Genomic DNA, 20,470 nt, shown 5'->3' with positions numbered 1-20,470 from the left:
ATCAGTTTTCGCACAACCGAAATCAAACCGAAGTTCCCATGTGGATTTCACGTATTCTACAGATATGCCTTCAAATCTCAGCAATATGATAAACATGCGGAATCGAGTTCGTGATAAAACAATACATCAACAATTGAAAACTGATTTGGTTGAGCATATTTGGCAAAAATTTGGAACAAATCAAGATTTCGACTAATTGGCTTTTTCTCGTTTTCAATTTGTATTTGTATTTTTCATATGTTTTATGTTTCAATTTGTATTTGTATTTTTCATATGTTTCTAATTAAAAAAAAATTAAAAAATAAAAATTAAGAACTCCTATGGGGTTCTCCCATTGGAGAAAGAAAAAATTAATTCCAATACCCAAGATTCTTAACTAATCAAATCACCATAAAACCCACTAATTTAATCATTAGGACCCCTAATGGGTTCTAATGGATGGAGTTGGTCTAACCCCCAACAATTATTCCAGAAAGTCAGAAAAAGTTGTCTACAATTTTGGAAATGAACACGAAGCTGGTAATTTTTCCTGGAATCTCCTCCAGAAGATTACTGTTTCGTTGAAATTGTTGATTACTGAGAGATTTTCTACACTACGATCAGAGATTATGATTTTAAAAATTAAGTCATACTATAAACATTCTCAAGAACCACTTAACAAATTGTTTGTTCTCTTTATAGTGAGAAGCTTTATAATACACAAGTAGTTTGGTCCGAGGCTGTCTCGTAATCAATCTGATTAGTCGATGTTGTTGTATTGCTCTTAGAGCACCCGCAATGGTGTTACTCAAAGAAGAATCCTTAGAAAAAGTGTATTTTGATTTTTTAATTATTATTTTTTTTTCCTTTTCAAATAAAAAAAAATATATATCAACCAATCACGGATCCCCATCGCCACATTTCGTGGGGATCCGCAAATAGTGCAAGAATTCACTAAGAAAAAATTCTTATTTAAGAATTTTAAAGATTAAATCATTAGCTTTTGGTGGGGTCCACTGATTATTTAATTATTTTTTTCCTAAGAACTCTCATTGCTGATGCTCTTAGGTCTGGTTGTTGATGTTGTCCGTAGTTTGTTTAGGTGTTGTGTTGTCTTTTTTTTTTGTTTTCCGCTACTAATCGTTTATTGCAACTTCTGTCAAAATCAAAAATAGGTATAAAATAAAACTAGGAGTTTTCCTGCGCCATGCACAGAAATAGTAATTTTTAACATAACATTTTTTATTTCAAAAGAAAATTTTGATTTATATTTCAACATTATTAATTTATATTTTAACTTCAATAGTTATAAAAAATCATAAACGTATTTTTGTAATCTTATTTTTTTTATTTAGTATAATTATTTAAATTTAATTTGATTTAATTTTTTAATAAAGATAAAATTAGATTTTATAAAAATAGTTTTAATTATATTATTGTGTTTAATGATTATTTATTTTAAATATATATATATATATCTTCCCATCTGATTTTAATATATATATATTTACATATAAATATAAATTCTAATAAATTTGAGACTTTGTTTGTTTTAGTTAAACTGAAAAATCTTTTTGTTAATTTAAACGATGAAGATGAACGGGTAAATTTAAATAATGTTTAAATATTTAACTATCAATTTTTTTTTGGATTAGTGTTACTTTATTTAGTTTATTTTTATTAATGTGAGATACATATATACATATATATTATTATTTTAATTGTGCTATATGAATTATTAATATATTTAATAGTTTACCATAAATAAATATTTATATGAAAAATTGACATTAATGATGATATATGAGTTATTTTTATTACCATATTTAAAATTTCTGCAAAAAAATTTAAATTTTTATAAGGAAATTTTACATCTCACAATTAATATAATGTCATGTCACTATTTTCTAAAATCATGTCATCTATTTTAAGTGTCATGTCATTTTTTTTTCAGCGAGAATGATTGTAGTGACGACATGTGTATAAATCACTTCGGAAATATAGCACAGGGTATTTAACATTATAAAAAAAAAAAACTTTATTATACACAAATGGCTAGGAAGAAGAAGAGGATAGTAAACCATATCTTGAGCGTCCACGTGGCAAACAATAGGACCTCATGCAGATTTTAGGCTTTAAGCATAACACTTCCTCGTGCCACCGAACAAATCGGGCCGCCCTTTCCTACCGCCGGCTAATTTCAACGGTCAAAATAAGCCCAAAAAAAAAAACTCTCCACACACCATGTCCACTCTCTCTTTCTCCCCCTCCATCACCATCACCACCACCACCACCACCCATGCGCAATTTAGCCACCCCCTCTCCCCCATGTTTATCCTGCGCGGCCTCCCCCTCGCACGCAATCATCTCCGCCTCTCCTCCCGCCGCAGCAACAACCGCGTCGCCTCCGTCGTCACCGCCGCGGCGGTTCGCCAGGACGCCGCCATCTGGACCCCAGCCCCTCTCTCTCTAATCGAATCCGCCGCCGAGTCGCTTTTCCACGTCTCGATCGACGTTTCGAGCTCCCCGGATCTCGCGGCCTCCTACACGAGGCCCGGGCAGTACCTCCAGCTCCGCGTCCCCGATGTCGAGAAGCCTTCGTTCCTGGCGATCGCCTCTCCTCCTTCGTTGGCGGCCTCTCGTGGCGCTTTTGAGTTTTTGGTGAAGAGTATCGCTGGATCTACGGCTGAGATTTTGTGTGGGTTGAAGAAAGGGGAGACTGTGGAGCTTAGCGCTGTGATGGGTAATGGTTTTGATATGGGTCGGGTTGATCCTCCTGAGGAGTATCCCACGGTTTTGATTTTCGCTACTGGATCTGGAATCAGGTGAGGGATAAAGTCGAGTCCTTTTCTTCGTGTTTGATTGCTTCTCTTCGTAGCTGCTATTCAATGATCTAAGTACGCTCTAGTTTAAAGGTATTAGCCAAAGCTAGTATCTTTTTTTCAGTCCCAGTATCTTGTATGGCATTTGGTTTAGTTAAATGATGTCTATGATGCTTAGTTCAACTGCTTTTACAGTGCTGGATGATTGCTACTTTCTCTTCTACTTTGTTGGATTGCCAAAGTCGAGTCCTTTTCTTAGCTTAGCTATTCAGTGATCTAAGTATGGTCTAGCTTAAAGATTTCAGTTGCACATTATTAGCCAAAGTTTGTTTAGACTCGGTATCTTGTCTAGATGATGTTTATGATGCTTGTATCATACTGGCTTTGAAGTTGGAAGCTTTCGATCCCCTACTTTTGATACGATGAAACTATTTATGGTTTGCAACGTGCAAGTGCATGCATTCAACCTATTCAGAGATCACACGGACCTTTTCAGATGGCTTTTAGGCCCTGTGTCCATCTAATATTGAGAAAAGGTTTAGCTGTTTCTGTTTGGTGTTTTGTGCCGTGATTGAATCAACTGTGTTTAGTGATGTTGATAGGCACTTTTAATAACTGTCTATTGGAATGTAATATCTCATGTTATTATCTATGCAGTCCCATCCGCTCACTAATTGAGACAGGATTTGGCGCTGATAGAAGATCCGATGTAAGACTCTATTATGGGGCTAGGAACCTCAAAAGAATGGCTTATCAGGTTTGGTTCTTTCACTCACTTGTTTCGAAATTCAGAACGTCACTAGATAGAATCATAGAAATATGTGCAGCTGAACTGTAAAAATCATTTGATGATAAAAGCAGAGCCTAGCTCTATCTGTCTATTTGATCGGTTGAAGGATTTACATGTGCTCTCTATTCGCAGGAAAAGTTCAAAGAGTGGGAATCATCGGGTGTCAAAGTTGTACCTGTATTATCACAGCCAGATGATGGGTGGAAAGGGGAAACCGGATATGTCCAGGTAAGCTTGAGAAACATCAATCTTAAGTGCTTAACTCAAAATGTATCAAACTAATATAGACATCATCATGTGTTGTATATAGGCTGCTTTTGCAAGGGCTAAACAAGTTTCAAAACCCGAGGCCACAGGAGTGGTACTGTGCGGACAGAAACAAATGGCTGAGGTATGCACTCTTTTTGTTGCTGGGAAAGCTACTCAGAAGATGTGTACCTTTATTGTTACTTGGATTTGTTGTTGTTGCAGGAGATAACCGCAATGCTTGTAGCTGATGGAGTCTCAAATGACAAGATGCTCAAAAACTTTTGACAGATATATTTCTTTGTATGTTGTAGTAACTTATATACTGTGTCACCATCATTATTCTTTTGATGTGTTGATTTTGTAACACATTAAAGATAAAATAATATAGTACTGTGTTGATTTTCAGTTGTCCCCCACATCATTCATCTTAATGATTAATCAATGTTACTATGGTGATGAATCTCTGTGTACTTATGAACGTCTCTCTTTTGCATAGTTGTTGAATGAAATTTAAAACTTGCTTAATAGCGCCTCAAATTCTTTGAATTATTCATTCTAATGTGAATGTGATGAGAGTTGTTTAAAGCACACTATTGTATATAATTCATATAAGGTTAATCCTTACTATTGGTTGAAACTGGAGGAACTTGTGTAAAAAGTTGTTGTTATTAGGCATTTTATTACTTCAAAAGAAGGACAATAACAATGTCTGTAGGAAAAAAAAAACATAAAAGCGATAGAAACAAAACCGAGCAGCAAAGCAATTTGGCATAATCAGGTTTGCAGTTAACAAAAATGTTCCAACATCAACTGCGTTTTATACATCCCTTAAACTCAAAGACAATGTCGACTCCAGCTTCGCCTTGTTTCATTTGAGTTTTGTAAAGAGCTTGGGTGCAACCTGAAGATTCCAAAATCCAGTTATGATCTCAGTATCAAATAGTGAAGAGCAAAGCCCTGATTCAACAAGTACTTACACATTTGTCAATGCACTGCCAGTAGTCGAAGTACTGGCCAGTGCAGTGCTTGTGGCCAGAGTCATCACCTTGGATTCTCTTGACACACGCCTGACAACCACAAAAAAAAAAGGACTTGTGTATCAGTAAACAATGATCTTCACTTACAAGGCAATGTCCCTTCAAACAATCTCCCCCATTAATTCACCTGATACTCGAGTAGTGGCTTCACGCATTTTGGATTGCAAGACTCCTCAAGGTACTTCTTTGGATCAACAACCTCATCGTCTGCCCTGAAATTTATCAAAAACGAAAGACGAATTAAAACCATCATCACATCACATCATCCCCATCCATATCAAGGATGGAAAAATCAATTCCGTCTTACAAGAATATGTGTTTTCGATTGAGACTTAAGAGGCCATTCATACAAGAACAAAGCTACTCCTGGTCATAAGATGCAAAACCTGGACATCTCAATCAGCAAGCTAACGCTAACGTATGAAAGACGAAAATGGACAAACCTAATTCTATATCATCGCTGGACCCGATCACTACACACAATAGAGCTCAATCTAGAGATTCAGAGAGACCTACATGATCTGGAGATTGTTAATTAAAATCAAGGATCAGCGTCGAGTTTTAGGAATAGACTTACATGGCGTTAAGTCAGTCGTGAGATGTAAACTGCGAGACAGAGATGAGATTTAATGTCAGAAAAAAAAAAAAAAAACAGATTGGTTCGTGGAGCTATAATCGAAAGGAGATCCATTGAATTAAAAAAAAGAAAGGGGACTCTGTTGATTGATACCTGATTGAGAGAGAAGATGCAGACTCGACGAAACGAAGGAGGAACCCTACAGTTTTGTTGTTCTCATTTTCCCAGTTGTTGTCTTCGACCTGGTCTCTGCTTGACTTTTGGGCCCAGCTAAATTAGAATATTAAAAGCTCAAGGCCCATTAACGGCCCAATAGTTTACGGTTTAAGCCACGAAAGTCAACATCTTCATCAATCATTTCACCGGTCGTCTCTCCACGTGTACCGGAGGTGAGAGAATGGAATCCTTAAAACGTTCCAAAACAAGCCGAACCACCACCACTTTTTTCAAATCTGATTTGATGGCGACCATCCCTCCCCAATTCCCCTTCGAGATCCGCTCTGCTCTACGTCGGGCGGCTTCCTCCACCGTCTACCTCCTCCGCCCAATCGCCACCGTAACTCCTTCGTTACGTCATAGCACGTCGAAACTTCTCCGACCGAAAGCATTCTCTTCCTCGGTCAAGCTCCCAACGAAACCGCCTCTTTGCACCGCCGACGAGCTTCACTACGTCACCGTTCCAAACAGCGATTGGCGCCTCGCTCTCTGGCGCTACTTCCCTTCCCCTCAGGTTTCTAACCGCCTCGGTCTACAAGTTTTTACAATGTTCAAGAATTGGTTAGGCGCCTTATAGAGATTATTCATTAGGCGGTGTCTAGATCGGTTTTTTTTTTTAATTCGGTTTGAAAAACTTAGTTTATACAATGTTCAAAAAATTGCTTGGTGGTGGTTAGTGGCCTTATAGAGATTATTCATTAGGTGGTAGCTAGATCGATTTTTGAATTATAAATGCGCTTCCAACCTAAAACCAATTGCCGAGCAGCCGCATATACCAATTTTTAGAACATTGAGTTTATATCTTTGTGACCTAAGAACTCTCTTCTTCTCAGGCTCCAACGAGGAATCATCCGCTCTTGCTGTTATCTGGAGTAGGAACCAATGCCATCGGATACGATCTATCTCCCGGTGTATGTTTGTTTGCCTTCAATTCACATTCGTTTTTTGTAATCTGAATCTGTTTCATAAAGGTTATCCATTTACGCTTAAAGACGTGATTTTTATTACATCCTCTCCTCTCCACCCGAGCTCATTAGAGTTTTTGCTTCACGGTTTAATGTAATTGTAGTGCTCTTTTGCGAGACACATGTCTGGAGAGGGATACGAGACGTGGATTCTCGAGGTTCGTGGAGCCGGGCTGAGCACAAGAGTATCTGATCTCAAAGATGTTGAAGATTCTGCTCACGAGTTGTCTCGTCAGATAGAGTCTACTGCCAAAGCTGCAGCCAAAGAAGCTAAAGCTACTGATGTTACAGACAGTGCACCGGATGTTTCCGTTGTTGGTGAAGCCTCTGCTTCTGCTTGGGACGAGTCAAAGATCGTGGCGAGGTTAACTGCAACGTTTATGCGTTTGTCGGAGAGACTTTCTGGTTTTCTCAGCGAAGGTCAGTCAGTGTTCATGTCTGCTAAGTTGTTTGATAGAATTGCTATGCTTTTAGAAGATTCTCGGCTGTACGAGCGCTTTCTTGAGATAAGATCAAAGCTTTTGAGTTTGATCGAGTCAAGGCAAAACTCAGGGCTTGGTAACCAAATCAGGGAGTTGACTCAGCGTCTTGTGAATCTTCTTGACGATGGTCAGAGGTCTGTCTCGCCTCAGCTGATTGATTTGCAAGAGCGGCTCACTTCGACCATTGAGGATTTTCAGAAGCAGCTTGATTTGATTGTTAAGTATGACTGGGATTTTGATAACTACTTGGAAGAGGATGTCCCTGCTGCGGTGAGGGGACATTGATCTTGCTAAATGTTTCAAATAACCATGTCCGGATTTGTCACTGAACTGTGTGTTCTGGTTTTGGTTTGACATAGATTGAGTATGTAAGAGCGCAATGCAAGCCAAAGGATGGTAAGCTATTAGCAATTGGGCATTCAATGGGAGGTATCTTACTCTATGCAATGCTGTCACGTTGTGGTAAGTTAATATTCATTTTCCTGAAAACAGAAGCTCATAGATTTAGGCCGTTACTCATTCTTTCTTTTCCATTTCGTTAGCTTTTGAGGGACGAGAACCTTGTCTGGCAGCTGCGGCAACTTTGGCTTCATCGCTAGATTACACAACTTCAGATTCTGCCCTCAAATTGCTCATACCTCTTGTACGTGAATTTTACCTTTATCTCTCTGCGTTGGGTTCTTCTGTAAGAGTTGATGCACCACCAATTCTAAACTTATTAGATATTTCTCTACAGGCTGATCCTGCACAAGCTCTGAGTGTTCCAGTTGTTCCTTTGGGAGCTCTGTTGGCAGCAGCTTATCCTCTTTCGTCGCGACCTCCATACGTATTATCTTGGCTTAACGATTTGATATCAGCAACAGATATGATGCACCCCGAACAGTTAGAGAAGCTTGTCTTGAATAACTTCTGTAAGTGTAGATATATGATCCCATTTTAAGTATGTGGATTTTTAATGCTAAAGTAAATGTCGAAGAGATACCTTTTAGATGCCTATGCATTGCCATGAGATGATTATGCAAGTGCTAGTTGTTTCCTCTATTTCTTGCTCCTCTTATGGTGGTATTAAATGGTTTCTCTATTTTGTAACCTTTAGGTACCATACCAGCAAAACTTCTTATTCAGCTGACAACAGCCTTTCGAGCGGGAGGCTTACGCGACCGTAGTGGTAAATTTTACTACAAGGATCATCTTTCCAGGACCAGTGTCCCTGTCTTAGCTCTTGCGGGTGATCGGGACTTGATCTGTCCTCCTGCAGCTGTAGAAGGTATAATGAATTGATGTTTATTATGAATACTTACATGAAACATGGTGTGCTTCTGCCCAGTTATGCACTTCTTTTAAAATTCTACAATGCTGTTACTAAATTGCTTGAGTTTCGAGAGGCTGTAGCACGTATACTTGTTCAGCTTTCACTAAACTTCTCACACATGCCAAATTAAATGTTAAGCTACCTAATACATAGTTGATTAGTATGCACAAACATGCATTATGTTTTCTTACCATTCCATTTACTTGTGAATATGGCAGACACTGCTAAGCTGTTCCCTGAGAACCTGGTCACTTATAAGGTACTTGGAGAACCAGACGGACCACATTATGCGCACTACGATTTGGTTGGAGGACGACTGGTATGTTGGATTTTTAGATCTACTATATGTGCGTCCTTGTTTTCTATCTCAGTCAGTTTCTCTGAATCTTACTACAGGCAGTGGAGCAAGTCTATCCTTGCATAACTGAATTTCTTAGCCACCATGATTCTGCATAAGTGAAACTTCTCTCTGATCTTCTGTTCCTGGCGTTCAATATGCATGTAGACGTTGCGCTAAGGTGGTGTCCAACCAGAAGCGCCTGTTAATAAGGATGACATCTCCGATTAAGACATGTATTTAGCATTTCGGGCAAACTGTACATTAGCTTGTGAGGCATTTTTTCACATTGTACATTTTCTTTTAGACGGATTATCCATGAGAGTTATTATTGTACAGACATGGGATTCAAGTGTATATTTTCTGTCTTGGTTCCACCAACAATACATCTCTACTTCTAAGTCGTGGGAGACAATATGATGTAATGATAAAAACTGAATTGTCTAGTATTTTATAAACAGAACACTTTCTTGAAAAGAAACTATTGATTATAAGAGACTGTAACACATCAAGGCAAAACATATACACGATCATCCTACGTGAGTGGCATCCATAAGCCAAAGAACGATGTCAAGCATCCGAAACGCAAAGAAGGTAGTGGAGACGGGGACGCTAACGAAGAGGAGAAGCATCGTTCCAAACGCAACACTGGGACGAGAATTCATTAGAAAATTTTGAAGAAGTGAGAGAGCGGCACAGATGTTAGCGTCGTAGTTGCAGTAGACACGTTTCTCCCACTGCATCCAATGGGAAGGAGGTTCATAGTTTCGCTCGACCATCTTCCTCTCGTGGATCCGTTTCCTAAGGATCACCATGTTCTCGTCCACCACTCTTCCTCCTCTGTAGTAGTAGCCGCCACACACGGTAGTTCGTGTTCTCTTTTTGGTTCCAGATAACTTCGTCAATGGTTGGAACCTGAGTGGCGACGATGAGATCAGTATGCCTTCCATTTTTTTTCTTGTTGCTCTAGGAGACAGGGTGATGGATGGGTGCATTATTTATAAAGAGAATTATTTTGATAATAATAATGGCTACGGTTTACTTTAGCTTTAATAAATAATACTCCATCCATTTCATAATATAAGTAGTTTTGGCTAAAGGCGTGAAGATTAAAAAAATTATTATATTTTTAAAAAGTATTTTATATTAAATAGGTTAGATATAATTTAACCAATAAAAAATAAGTCTATTTAATTTGATTGGTCACACTGTATTCAATAAATGAAAAAATTACATAGAAATATGAAAACTATTTACATTTTGAAATAAAAATATTTTTCTAAAAATACTTACAATATGAAACGACATATGAAACGGAGGGAGTAAGAAGGAGAAATGATTACGTTGCCTTCTCGTAGCGTTGATGGGACCACACTCATCACGTTCCCACCAGTTTCACGGTCGTTTCTTATCGATTTCAGCTACACGTCTTGTCGACAGGGACATTTAAGATTAGTTATGTACAGTAAACACTTCAACAACGATGTGAGTTTATCTGGAAAATATATAATCGAATGTCAACTGCAAAGCACTCCCTTCATAATTGTATCAAACAAATAATTAAATGTCCATTGACCTCAACTTCCTTCATGTATTTTTTTACACTAAAAAGTACAAAGACGGTGACGGTGCCACTATGGTTAGTTAATCATGGGTTTATTTTATACTATAATGTAGCAGCCATGATTTTAAATCATTTTGGGAATACTTATGTCAAACCGTGGAAGCTCCGTCAATGGTTGGAACCTGAGTGGCGACGATGGTAGGAACCTGAGTGGCGACGATGAGATCGTCGATGGTTGGAACCTGAGTGGCGACGATGAGATCAGTATGCCTTCCATTTTTTTTTCTTGTTGCTTTAGGAGACAGGGTGATGGATGGGTGCATTATTTATAAAGAGAATTATTTTGATAATAATAATGGCTACGGTTTACTTTAGCTTTAAGGAATAAAAAGGAGAATAATTAGGGCGTTGCCTTCTCGTAGCATTGATGGGACCACACTCATCACGTTCCCACCAGTTTCACGTTCGTTTTTATCGATTTCAGCTACACGTCTTGTCGACGGGGACATTTAAGAATAGTCGTGTACCCTCCGTTTCATATCGTAAATAGTTTTAGAAAAATATTTTTATTTTAAAATGTAAATAGTTTTCGTATTTCTAGATAATTTTTACATTTATTGAATACAGTGTGACCAATCAAGTTAAATAGACTTATTTTTTATTGGTTAAATTATATATAACTTATTTATTATAAAATACTTCTTAATCTTCGTGCTTTTAACCAAAACTACTTATATTACGAAACGGAGGGAGTATACATTAAACACTTCAACAACGAAGAAAAGATGGTTGTGAGTTAATCTGGAAAATATATAATCGAATGTCAACTCCAAAGCACTCCCTTCATAGTTGTATCAAACAAATAATTAAATGTCCATTGACCTCAACTTCGTTCATGTATTTTTTTACACTAAAAAGTACAAAGACGGTGCCACTATGGTTACTTAATCATGGGTTTATTTCATACTATAATGTAGCAGCCATGATTTTAAATCATTTTGGGAATACTTATTAATACATGTTATTAATTTAGTGATTAATATGATAAGTTATTGTTTATATTCTCTAAATTTTAAATTGTCAATATATAAAGCGGAGTTCTAATCAAAATATACATATATGCTTGTTATTGTTTTCATTTCTTTTTTGGAACCACACATGTATTATAAACATTTTGGAAAATCTGTTTATACAATATAGTCATTATACATTTTTGTTTGATTAGTATTTAATTATGCATCATTATATTTTTTTAGTTTTAACTTTTGTAATTGAAAATATTATTTTTGGAAAATAAAACTTATCTTATTCATTTTTAGCCAAAATTTCTATTTTATTAATTTATATTCAATTATCTAAATAATTTTTTTAAAAAAATTAATATAAGTTTTTTTGCTAATTATAGTACATATTATATATAACTATTCATTATATATATTATCATAATTATCATAATAACTAATCCGTACATATTCGTCACTAAAATTACCTTTTATAAAACCAAACAAATAACATGTAAATTGGACCATAATGTGATCTGTGCTCAAATTGCACTTTTTCGTTTATAGTAAGCTATCCAAAATATTATTGTTGTTTAGTTGAGATACTAATTTTAAAGACTACGGAGATAGTAATTTATGAGAAATTCTTGGGTTACCTCTAGATTCACCAACAAATAGTGTTTGAATATTTGATATTTGATATCTTTTAAAAAGGAAACAAAATTGAATTTCCAAATAAGATTATTTTTTTAAATAAAACAATAAAAATACATAAAAATAGTTACAAAAAATAAATGAATAAATATTGTTAAACCGTTAGCAAAATACTAAATTCTATACCCTAAATTCTAAATTCCAAACCCTAAATTATAAACCTTAAATCTTGGATAAACCGTAAACCATTGAAAAAATTTAAACCCTAAATCATACATTAAAAACTAAATCTTAATAACACTAAACCCTAAACCCTAATAACTAAACCCTAAACCCTTGGATAAACCCTGAACCCTTGGATAAATCATAAACTCTAAATCAAAAATATTTAAAATTAAACCCTAAAGTTTATGATTTATCCAAGGGTTCAGAGTTTACCCAAGGGTTTAGGGTTAGGTGATTAGGATTTAAGGTTTAGTGTTATTAAAATTTAGTTTTTAATGTATGATTTAGGGTTTAAGATTTTCCAACGGTTTAGAGTTTATCCAAAGTTTAAGGTTTAACGTTTAGGGTTTAAGGTTTAGGATTTAGGATTTAGGGTATAGGGTTTAGTATTTTGCTGAAGACTTAACAATATTAATTTATTTATTTTTAACTATTTTTATGTATTTTTATTATTTTATTTTAAAAATATAATCTAATTTGGATATTCAATTTTATTTCTTTTTTTAAAAGATATCAAATATCAAATACTCAAACACTATTGGTTGGTGAACCTAGAGGTTCACCTTAGGGGGTGAACCCAAGAATTTCTTGTAATTTATAGTATAAAAAATACACGAGTTTTACAATACAAATTTTATATAATTATATTATAATTGAATAGTATGAGATATGAGATTGTCGAGAAAATGACTCATTTAGTTATTAAAATTATATTGTTTAGTTATATAATTAGTAATGAATTATATATAACTATTTATTAAGGGTAATATGGATATTAACCACTCTAACTATTAACTAATTGGGTGCTCCGTTACGAAAAATCATTTCGCAAATAACAGTATTTAAATCGATAATATATAAATCAGAGTTTAAATCAAAATATACATATATGCTTGTTATTGCTTTCATTCATTTTTTGGAACTACTTATGTATTATAAACATTTTGGAAAATCTATTTATACAATATATTCATTTTGTTTGATTAGTATTTAATTATGCATCATTATACTTTTTAGTTTAAATTTTGTAATTGAAAATATTATTTTTGGATAACAACACTTATCTTATTCATTTTTAGCCAAAATTTCTATTTTATTAATTTATATTCAATTATCTAAATAAATTTAAATATAAGTTTGTTGCTAATTATAGTACATATTATATATAACTATTCATTATATATATTAGCATAATTATCCCTAATAGTATTCACATTAATTAATCAGTATGTATTCGTCACTAAAATTACCTTTTATAAAACCAAACAAATAACATGTAAATGAAGTTGGACCCTAATGTGATGTGTGCTCGTAATTGCACTTTTTCGTTTATAGTAAGCTATCCAAAGTATTATTGTTGTTTAGTTGAAATACTAATTTTGAAAACTACGAAGATAGTAATTTGTAGTATAACAAATACACGAGTTTTACAGTATAAATTTTATATAACTAAATTATAATTGGTATGAGGTTGTCGAGATAATGTCTCATAGTTGTTAAAATTATATTGTTTAATTATATAATTAATAATGAATTGTATAGAACTATTCATTAAGGTTAATATAGATATTAACCAATTTAAATTTTAAGAGTTCCGTTGCGAAAATAGATATGCAAAAATAGATATAGTGTAATGATATTTGTAGTTGACATAAATAAGAATCATATTTTATTATGGATACTTCATTTTTTTAAAATCACAATAGGATACTTCATTAATATATGCAGTGTGGTTGGTTGGATGATGTAAATCTACCTGTTAAATTGAGTTTTTTTTTTTCTCTCAATCCCTTGACTTGGCATAAAAGTATTATTCATTAATATATACTTGACTTTTTCCACTGGGAATATGTTTTATTTAGTTACAGTACTAAGCTCCTTTATTTACTATGGAGCAGATAGCTAGAAAGAGTGAGATGACATGAAGGCGATCTTGATGTGGATAAAGTGTTTCATGCATCTGTGAGTGTCTTCATCTTGTTCTCAAAAGAGAGGCCTGAGCGGAGGAAATCTTGGTGTGCAGTGATCTTGGTGGTAACGTTAATGAACCTCTGATACCATTTGCCAGAATCTTTGAGGTTTCTATCACTAACGTCTGTCCAGTTAACGTAACTGAGTCCGAATCGGACGGTAAAACCTTTACCGAATTCATAATTATCTCCAAGAGCCCATGCAAAGTATCCTTTTATGTTGACACGCTTCTCCCTGAAAACAAAAATAACCATTAAAAACCTATGATGATCTAATATTTATTAAATAATGTGTCGTTGCAGCCACTACTCACATGATGACCTTACGGAGAAAACAGAGATGACTGCAGAGATAATCAATCCGCTTGGAATCGGCAACAGCTTCCTGGCGGGTTTGATCACCAGAGGTACTGAATCCTAATTGAACCGTGGTGCGTAGTATGTGAACAATTTTACAATAGCTGAGTCAATTTCTTCTACCAAACAATTAAACATGAAAGAAGACGGGTAACAGAACTCACCGTTCTCGGTGATATAGATTAATGGGTTACGGTATTTGGTTTTGAAGTAGTCCATAACGTAATAAATGCCTTTTGGGTAGTAATAACTATTTCCCCCTTTTAACTCTTCAAACTGATCAGAAAGGGAAGCAGCATGTGTATATCAATCATAAGAAAGAAGAGAAAAATGAATGAAACAATAGAATTATGGGTGGGTAGATCGTGCATATATACCAGTGGACCAGTTTTTTCACCACGTGAATTTACAACTGCAACACACAAGCATGCAATATTGACGGTCACAAAATATGTAGTAATCAAAAGGACACATGCATATATATATATATATGTTGTAACTAAGTGAAATAGAGTGGTACATGTGAGTCTTGTCCCTGGGTCCATCATGGCAGTGTATCTTTCCGATGTAACGGGGAGTGGGTTAGGAGTTGGCTGTACGAACTGAGTGGCGTAATAGTTGAGACCAAGAAAATCATATGAACCCGCAACAAGTCTGGCTTCTGCTTCAGTGAAGTTGGGAAGCCGATTACCTACCATTCGCCTCATGATGTCTGGGTATCTACCTCTTGTTAGCGGCTCCATATACCTGATCGATATCAAATTCATATTCATTAAGTAGTTTATATATACAACATATATTTAGGGTTTATCAAAAAAAAAAAAAATATTTATAATTTTAAAATATTTTTTTTTTCGTGGATATATATGTTCGTACCATCCTAAGAAGAATTCTTTCATCCTCTCAGCTGCATCTATGCTGGCTTTATTAGTCTCATCAAATGGAAGAAACCATCTAGTTATCATCACCGGTCCGATCCTCCCTCTTTGGAACTGCTGGTCACAATGATTTGTTAAATATGGATTGGATATGTCAGATTATTACACCTATTTACAAATGGACAAGTACTCGCCCTATATTTTGTTCTATAAAGATTGACCACAGCGGCATGAGCAAGAAGCTGGTTATGTGCAACTATATAAGGTTCCGTTGAAGAATTTCCGCCGTAACATCTTGCATCGACCTTTGGAGAACATCGACCGGGTGCATCTGCTCCGGTTGAATAGCCTCTCGTAGGCACTGAGTACAGCTGGTTGATAGTGAGCCAGTTCTTCACCTTTCCACCAAATTCCTTGAAACATAGATCCGCAAAATCTCTAAAATCCTCTCTGCGCATAGTTTAGAATCCTCTCATTAATTAATGTGAATCAAATCTATATATTTTCTCTCTTTCACTTTTACTCCTAAGATGCATGCATGTTATGGAACTAATAACATACATGACTTGGCGGTTCAAGAAACCTTCATACTCATCTTGCAGTGTTTGAGGAAGGTCCCAATGGTAGAGGGTAACGAAAGGCGTGATATTCTTCGCGATGAGGCCATCTATGAGTCTGTGGTAGTATTCAAGACCTCCTTTGTTCACTCCCCTACTCACCTTTCCTTCTGCTCATGCATACGTACATATCATATACTTAATTTTCCAAACAATCACAATCAACATACCACTACTTGTATACACAGATCGATAATGTGTACGTACTTGGAATGATTCTTGACCACGCAAAGGAGAATCTGTAGCCAGTAGCATTCATTTCGTCCATAATGTCTATATCTTTCTGCAGTTTACATATACAATTGCATGTCATTAATCCACACGTAGAAGATACATAATTCAGTGAGTATATATATATATATACTGAGAATTAACCTGCCACATCGTATATGACTCGCAAGTAGTATCTCCATTCCCAAGATCGGACCCTCCTTTCTCTGATAGTAAACAAATACATTACTATGAATGTATAGAGACTTACATGTATATATATACCGGACAAACGGTATACCTGGGAATCGGTGAGTGAAGCCATCCCAAATGTTAAGACCACGTCCTCTGCCACCTTCAATCTGAAATGAAAATAAACAACCATGCGGCATTAAAGTTCAGCGTCAAAATTTTCTGGCTAAACAATGTATAATGATTTGTTACATGCCTGGTAAGCAGCCGATGAAACACCGAAGATGAAGTCTTTTGGGAAGCCTTTACTGTTTAAACGATCAGTGTTATTACATGTAAATGGCTCGTTCTCTTCGCAAGTAATTTCCTTATTAGCTTTGCAACTTACCACAGCTAATAGAAAAACGATCAAGTCGAGTCCACGAAATTTCATGGTTAATGTGTAGATTTGTATATATGTGTTTGTGTTGGATGGAACCTTGTGCCAATCTACTGTTTATATAGCCTTTGTAAAGAAGAGGTGACGCATGCATTTTCTTGTGCCAATCTAGGGTTTAGAGCCTTGATATTTTAGGAGAGGTTTGGTGGGATGACTCCCGTGGTAGGTTCACGTACTTTAGGTCGATGTTCGCTGATACAGTTTATATTTCTAACTTAATGTTTTGCTTCCACTTTTTAGCATGGCTTGCTCTTTGATCGTCCAACTTTTTTTAAAATGTTACACTAGATTTTAACATGCAGATATCTTTTCATTTTATAAATGTATTTGATATAAAATATTTTAAATATATAATTTCCATTTTAGTATTATATATTGTATAAGTTTATAATATTATTGTTTACATTTTTTACTCGGCATGTTATGATCTTAACATATATTTTTAATTATGATATTAAGATATTAAGTTTTATTTTTATTTTTAATTAAGATTTCAAAACATTAGATTGCTTTAATGTTTACAACATATATCATTTGTTTTTTCGTGGTGCATTTCAAAAAGTTATTTTTATCATTTTGAGTTTGAATATTTATTTTAAAAAATTTATATTTTTTCAAGAAAACTTTGAAAAATTACGCTACTATTTTTTTAGTTTGGAAGATTACATGAATTTTGAATTTGTTTTTGTTGCTACATTAATACATTATTTTATAAAAAAAAAAAAAATTGGTAATATTTTATAAATTTTCTCAACAGGTTTTGTTATAATTTTAAAAAATATATAACTAAAATTTAATTTGTCATTAAATATTTTAAATGAATTACTAAAATTTCATAGTTTACTAATAACATATTTTTTAAATAGTATATGAACTAAATGTTATATATACTATTATATTTTTGTATATAAATATTTTAAACAATATATTATTGAGAGTTTCAAAATAAATAAATAAATAATATATAGTTGTAGATATAAGAGTTTAACCTAATAAATTTATTTTTTCATAAAAATATTATATAGATTACGAATTTTAACACATGTTAATGATGAGTGATAATTTATTTAAATGAAATAATTTTTTAATTTTTTTTTTAATTTACCTATTTAATATAATTTGTCATATTTAATTTATATATCACTTTTATTTTTATATAACACAGAATATAATTATAGAATTTATAGAAAATAGTATATGATTTTAATTTTCTTGTTTTATAATAAAATTTTAGTTAACATTGATTTATAACAATATTATATTACAAATTACGAAATCAATTAATGTGTTATTTTATAAAAATATTTAAAATTTTAAATAAGATTTTGTTAGATATTTTCTCAACATATTTTTATGTAATTAAAAAAAATTAAATTTATAGTTAGTTTATTATTAATATAAATAATCAATTGTTATATTAACTATTTGTTTAATTGATCCGACTATGATTTGTTAACGGTGGAGAAAAATAGGACTTTTGAAGAGTATATATATATAGGTCAACCGAACGATGGACACTGAAGCCCAATGGGCCTGATAGTTAAATTTAAACTCTAAGCTCAATATAAAGTAAGCTCAGCTTCAACGACTATCGTCAGCCCTAGCTGTCTCGCGATGGCACTATAAAATCTGCGAGATTCACAGATTGTAGCAGAGCCGTCTTTCTTTAGGTTCTTCTTAGTTTGATTTCGGTCTTTTCCTATGCCGATACTGTAATCAATTGTTTTGTTTTTGTTTGCGCGAATGTTTTCCACCAAAAAAAAATTAATTGGGAGAAAGAGGCAAAAACCAAAAGGGGAGAGATCTAATCAATAGCTCTGAAAATACCTGTAGGTTTTCTACGGGGTGCCCTTGCCTCTTCTTCCCTATAACGATAAAATGGCTTCATAGTACGGGTTTCTCTGTGCTTTCTTTGTGTTCAGAGTATTCTATACTCTTCGCTTTGAATTTTTATCACAATCCCGCCTCCAATCGCCATTACATGCTTTTTCTTAATCCATCAAATCAATTTCTTTACAATTTATAATTGTAATTTTAATCAACCATTTGGTTTGTTTATCCTATATTTTAAGGAAGTTTGAGGAAGATGATAATTCATAAGCAAAATGATATCCAAGATGTAGAAACCAATTCGTACTGTATTGAACTTGAGAACAGAGAATAATCAATTGTGGACCTTCCAGTTAAAAATTCAAGAACCCATTATAAAGCGGGAATATTCTATAAAGCTTAACGGGGATATCTGTTTAACAACATTACTAAAGGAGCAAGCCTTTTTACCAAAAAAAAAGAAAAACACAACCTTCGATCAGATTCAGGAGACCTTGAATTTAATTTACAGCTTTGTCTGTCGGAATTCGGAACAAAATGCGCAGCTCCCGAAACCGCCACGTGTAACAAATTTGGCCAAGCTCTGGACATAAGCCATCCATCTGCGCTTTCTCAACACACAAACTTCATTTTACTAGATCATCCATCTGAAGTACAGAAAGGAGTTTATTAGACAACATTTAGCGACAACGTTTGTGTGTTAAAATGGGCTAGGCCCATTAAATAATCACAGATAATATTATATAGGCCCAAACACATACGAATGATTCTCTAAAACCTTGGCCCATTTTTCGTTCCCACCTAAACCCTACGATCTTATATCATTCCGTCTTCTACCGATTAAAAAACTCAGAAACCCCCTGGAATCTCTCGATTCAACTCCGAGAGAGAAAAAGAATTCGAGAGAAATGATGAAGCGTCTGGTCCCAACGTTCAACCGCATCCTGGTGCAGAGAGTCATCCAGCCTGCAAAAACCGAAAGCGGCATCCTCCTCCCAGAGAAAGCCTCCAAGGTGGTAAAGATCGCTTGTTTTTTTTTTTTTAACGATCCTCGAAAGATCTGAAAGTTGTTTCCGGAATTATTTTCAGCTGAACTCCGGCAAGGTGATAGCCGTGGGGCCCGGTTCGAGAGATAAGGACGGGAAATTGATTCCGGTCTCGGTTAAGGAAGGCGACACTGTTCTTCTCCCAGAGTACGGCGGTACTCAGGTCAAGCTCGGCGAGAAGGAGTAAGTTGAACCAGCTCTCTTGTTGGTATTACATTTGTTTGTAGATGCTTCCTCATAGCATTATTATTAGATAATTATAATTGGAAATGTCTGATTAGTGAAAAAAACTTACTTGCATTTTCATTCATGTTTTTATGTTACAAATGTAGAATTGGATTAAAGTCTTGAATTTTTGTTATTCATATAGGTACCATCTCTTCCGGGATGAGGATGTCTTGGGAACCTTGCACGAGGATTGACAAGGCTTAGCGAGTGTTCTTGTTGGCTTTTTTTTTTTGTGTGAAGGGATGAAAAACAAGTCATTTCATTTATAAGTAAAGTTTATCCTTGAAGATGTGGTTGGACGTTGTCGTTTATTTAATTGAAATTTTACCTTAATGGACTATCTTAATCCCTTTCAAAACCTATCCAGTTTCCAAATGAGCATGTCTTGTGATTCTAAAGTTTTTTGTGCTCTTCCTTAGTCTGATTATAGCTTTGATTGAGCTTGCGTTTTCTTTCGCTCTGTTACTCGAAGCTATGCTTACTTGACCGCTTG

At 34.6% G+C, this 20,470-nt stretch overlaps 6 protein-coding genes across 11 annotated transcripts; 3 read left to right on the top strand and 3 right to left on the bottom strand.

Annotated features, from left to right (window-relative positions):
• The first annotated feature begins 2,095 nt into the window (after positions 1–2,095).
• LOC106366551 (fruit protein pKIWI502) lies at positions 2,096–4,245 on the top strand. The gene is made up of 5 exons (XM_013806167.3): positions 2,096–2,804; positions 3,459–3,558; positions 3,724–3,819; positions 3,902–3,982; positions 4,063–4,245. The coding sequence occupies exons 1-5, from the start codon at positions 2,224–2,226 to the stop codon at positions 4,123–4,125; spliced, it is 921 nt and encodes a 306-aa protein (XP_013661621.1). The 5' UTR covers positions 2,096–2,223; the 3' UTR covers positions 4,126–4,245.
• A 242-nt stretch (positions 4,246–4,487) lies between these two features.
• Positions 4,488–5,709, bottom strand: LOC106366557 (cytochrome b-c1 complex subunit 6-1, mitochondrial). Of its 3 annotated transcripts, XM_022708180.2 has the most exons (7): positions 5,608–5,627; positions 5,455–5,483; positions 5,321–5,389; positions 5,185–5,243; positions 5,005–5,089; positions 4,818–4,907; positions 4,488–4,741 (listed from the first exon to the last, which is right to left on the bottom strand). In XM_022708180.2, the coding sequence occupies exons 4-7, from the start codon at positions 5,223–5,225 to the stop codon at positions 4,709–4,711; spliced, it is 249 nt and encodes an 82-aa protein (XP_022563901.1). In that variant the 5' UTR covers positions 5,226–5,243; positions 5,321–5,389; positions 5,455–5,483; positions 5,608–5,627; the 3' UTR covers positions 4,488–4,708. The 3 variants fall into 3 exon arrangements, with proteins under 3 accessions (XP_022563901.1, XP_013661627.1, XP_048622363.1); XM_013806173.3 differs by lacking the exons at positions 5,185–5,243; positions 5,321–5,389 and having other exon boundaries at positions 5,608–5,709; XM_048766406.1 differs by lacking the exons at positions 5,455–5,483; positions 5,608–5,627 and having other exon boundaries at positions 5,185–5,389.
• Positions 5,710–5,807: 98 nt separating this feature from the next.
• On the top strand, positions 5,808–9,167 carry LOC106366549. 2 transcript variants are annotated; one of them, XM_013806164.3, is made up of 10 exons: positions 5,808–6,184; positions 6,504–6,581; positions 6,740–7,055; positions 7,188–7,387; positions 7,477–7,579; positions 7,660–7,760; positions 7,854–8,028; positions 8,214–8,384; positions 8,648–8,748; positions 8,826–9,167. In XM_013806164.3, the coding sequence occupies exons 1-10, from the start codon at positions 5,852–5,854 to the stop codon at positions 8,883–8,885; spliced, it is 1,638 nt and encodes a 545-aa protein (XP_013661618.1). In that variant the 5' UTR covers positions 5,808–5,851; the 3' UTR covers positions 8,886–9,167. The 2 variants fall into 2 exon arrangements, with proteins under 2 accessions (XP_013661618.1, XP_013661617.1); XM_013806163.3 differs by having other exon boundaries at positions 6,740–7,387.
• A 21-nt stretch (positions 9,168–9,188) lies between these two features.
• On the bottom strand, positions 9,189–10,622 carry BNAC08G16480D. Of its 3 annotated transcripts, none has more exons than XM_048766404.1 (2): positions 10,060–10,622; positions 9,189–9,681 (listed from the first exon to the last, which is right to left on the bottom strand). In XM_048766404.1, the coding sequence occupies exons 1-2, from the start codon at positions 10,143–10,145 to the stop codon at positions 9,297–9,299; spliced, it is 471 nt and encodes a 156-aa protein (XP_048622361.1). In that variant the 5' UTR covers positions 10,146–10,622; the 3' UTR covers positions 9,189–9,296. The 3 variants fall into 3 exon arrangements, with proteins under 3 accessions (XP_048622361.1, XP_048622362.1, XP_013661622.3); XM_048766405.1 differs by having other exon boundaries at positions 9,189–9,732; positions 10,110–10,606; XM_013806168.3 differs by having other exon boundaries at positions 9,189–9,732; positions 10,060–10,077.
• A 3,384-nt stretch (positions 10,623–14,006) lies between these two features.
• Positions 14,007–16,911, bottom strand: LOC106366548 (myrosinase-like). The gene is made up of 12 exons (XM_013806162.3): positions 16,691–16,911; positions 16,544–16,604; positions 16,408–16,469; positions 16,240–16,315; positions 15,977–16,142; positions 15,610–15,865; positions 15,414–15,529; positions 15,058–15,284; positions 14,915–14,949; positions 14,702–14,813; positions 14,495–14,597; positions 14,007–14,415 (listed from the first exon to the last, which is right to left on the bottom strand). Exons 1-12 carry the CDS (start codon positions 16,865–16,867, stop codon positions 14,163–14,165), a joined length of 1,644 nt encoding a protein of 547 aa, XP_013661616.2. The 5' UTR covers positions 16,868–16,911; the 3' UTR covers positions 14,007–14,162.
• Positions 16,912–19,495: 2,584 nt separating this feature from the next.
• LOC106365354 (10 kDa chaperonin-like) lies at positions 19,496–20,310 on the top strand. Its single transcript, XM_013804799.3, has 3 exons — positions 19,496–19,716; positions 19,793–19,932; positions 20,120–20,310. The coding sequence occupies exons 1-3, from the start codon at positions 19,612–19,614 to the stop codon at positions 20,169–20,171; spliced, it is 297 nt and encodes a 98-aa protein (XP_013660253.1). The 5' UTR covers positions 19,496–19,611; the 3' UTR covers positions 20,172–20,310.
• The last annotated feature ends 160 nt before the right edge of the window (positions 20,311–20,470 follow it).

The sequence above is a fragment of the Brassica napus genome, chromosome C8 (assembly GCF_020379485.1).
Source record: "Brassica napus cultivar Da-Ae chromosome C8, Da-Ae, whole genome shotgun sequence".
Taxonomy (NCBI): Eukaryota; Viridiplantae; Streptophyta; class Magnoliopsida; order Brassicales; family Brassicaceae; genus Brassica; species Brassica napus.
The sequence above is the reverse complement of the archived record's forward strand: the minus strand, read 5'-3'. Positions and strand labels throughout refer to the sequence as shown.

Bases quoted from the DNA above. Each gene is read 5' to 3' on its own strand.
- LOC106366551 (XM_013806167.3), top strand. From the start codon at position 2,224: ATGTCCACTCTCTCTTTCTCCCCCTCCATCACCATCACCACCACCACC. The intron at 2,805-3,458 runs GTGAGGGATAAA...TTATCTATGCAG, and splicing joins GCTACTGGATCTGGAATCAG to TCCCATCCGCTCACTAATTG. The intron at 3,983-4,062 runs GTATGCACTCTT...TTGTTGTTGCAG, and splicing joins GACAGAAACAAATGGCTGAG to GAGATAACCGCAATGCTTGT.
- LOC106366557 (XM_022708180.2), bottom strand. From the start codon at position 5,225: ATGAATGGCCTCTTAAGTCTCAATCGAAAACACATATTCTT. The intron at 5,090-5,184 runs GTAAGACGGAAT...GATAAATTTCAG, and splicing joins AATCGAAAACACATATTCTT to GGCAGACGATGAGGTTGTTG. The intron at 4,742-4,817 runs GTAAGTACTTGT...TGGAATCTTCAG, and splicing joins GGCAGTGCATTGACAAATGT to GTTGCACCCAAGCTCTTTAC.
- LOC106366549 (XM_013806163.3), top strand. From the start codon at position 5,852: ATGGAATCCTTAAAACGTTCCAAAACAAGCCGAACCACCACCACTTTT. The intron at 7,580-7,659 runs GTAAGTTAATAT...CCATTTCGTTAG, and splicing joins TGCAATGCTGTCACGTTGTG to CTTTTGAGGGACGAGAACCT. The intron at 8,749-8,825 runs GTATGTTGGATT...ATCTTACTACAG, and splicing joins ATTTGGTTGGAGGACGACTG to GCAGTGGAGCAAGTCTATCC.
- BNAC08G16480D (XM_048766404.1), bottom strand. From the start codon at position 10,145: ATGAGTGTGGTCCCATCAACGCTACGAGAAGGCAACGTAATCATTTCT. The intron at 9,682-10,059 runs GTAAGTATTTTT...GTCGCCACTCAG, and splicing joins TTCATATGTCGTTTCATATT to GTTCCAACCATTGACGAAGT.
- LOC106366548 (XM_013806162.3), bottom strand. From the start codon at position 16,867: ATGAAATTTCGTGGACTCGACTTGATCGTTTTTCTATTAGCTGTGGTA. The intron at 16,316-16,407 runs GTTAATTCTCAG...TGTAAACTGCAG, and splicing joins AGTCATATACGATGTGGCAG to AAAGATATAGACATTATGGA. The intron at 14,598-14,701 runs GTGAGTTCTGTT...CGGTTCAATTAG, and splicing joins AATCTATATCACCGAGAACG to GATTCAGTACCTCTGGTGAT.
- LOC106365354 (XM_013804799.3), top strand. From the start codon at position 19,612: ATGATGAAGCGTCTGGTCCCAACGTTCAACCGCATCCTGGTGCAGAGA. The intron at 19,717-19,792 runs GTGGTAAAGATC...AATTATTTTCAG, and splicing joins TCCCAGAGAAAGCCTCCAAG to CTGAACTCCGGCAAGGTGAT. The intron at 19,933-20,119 runs GTAAGTTGAACC...TTATTCATATAG, and splicing joins GTCAAGCTCGGCGAGAAGGA to GTACCATCTCTTCCGGGATG.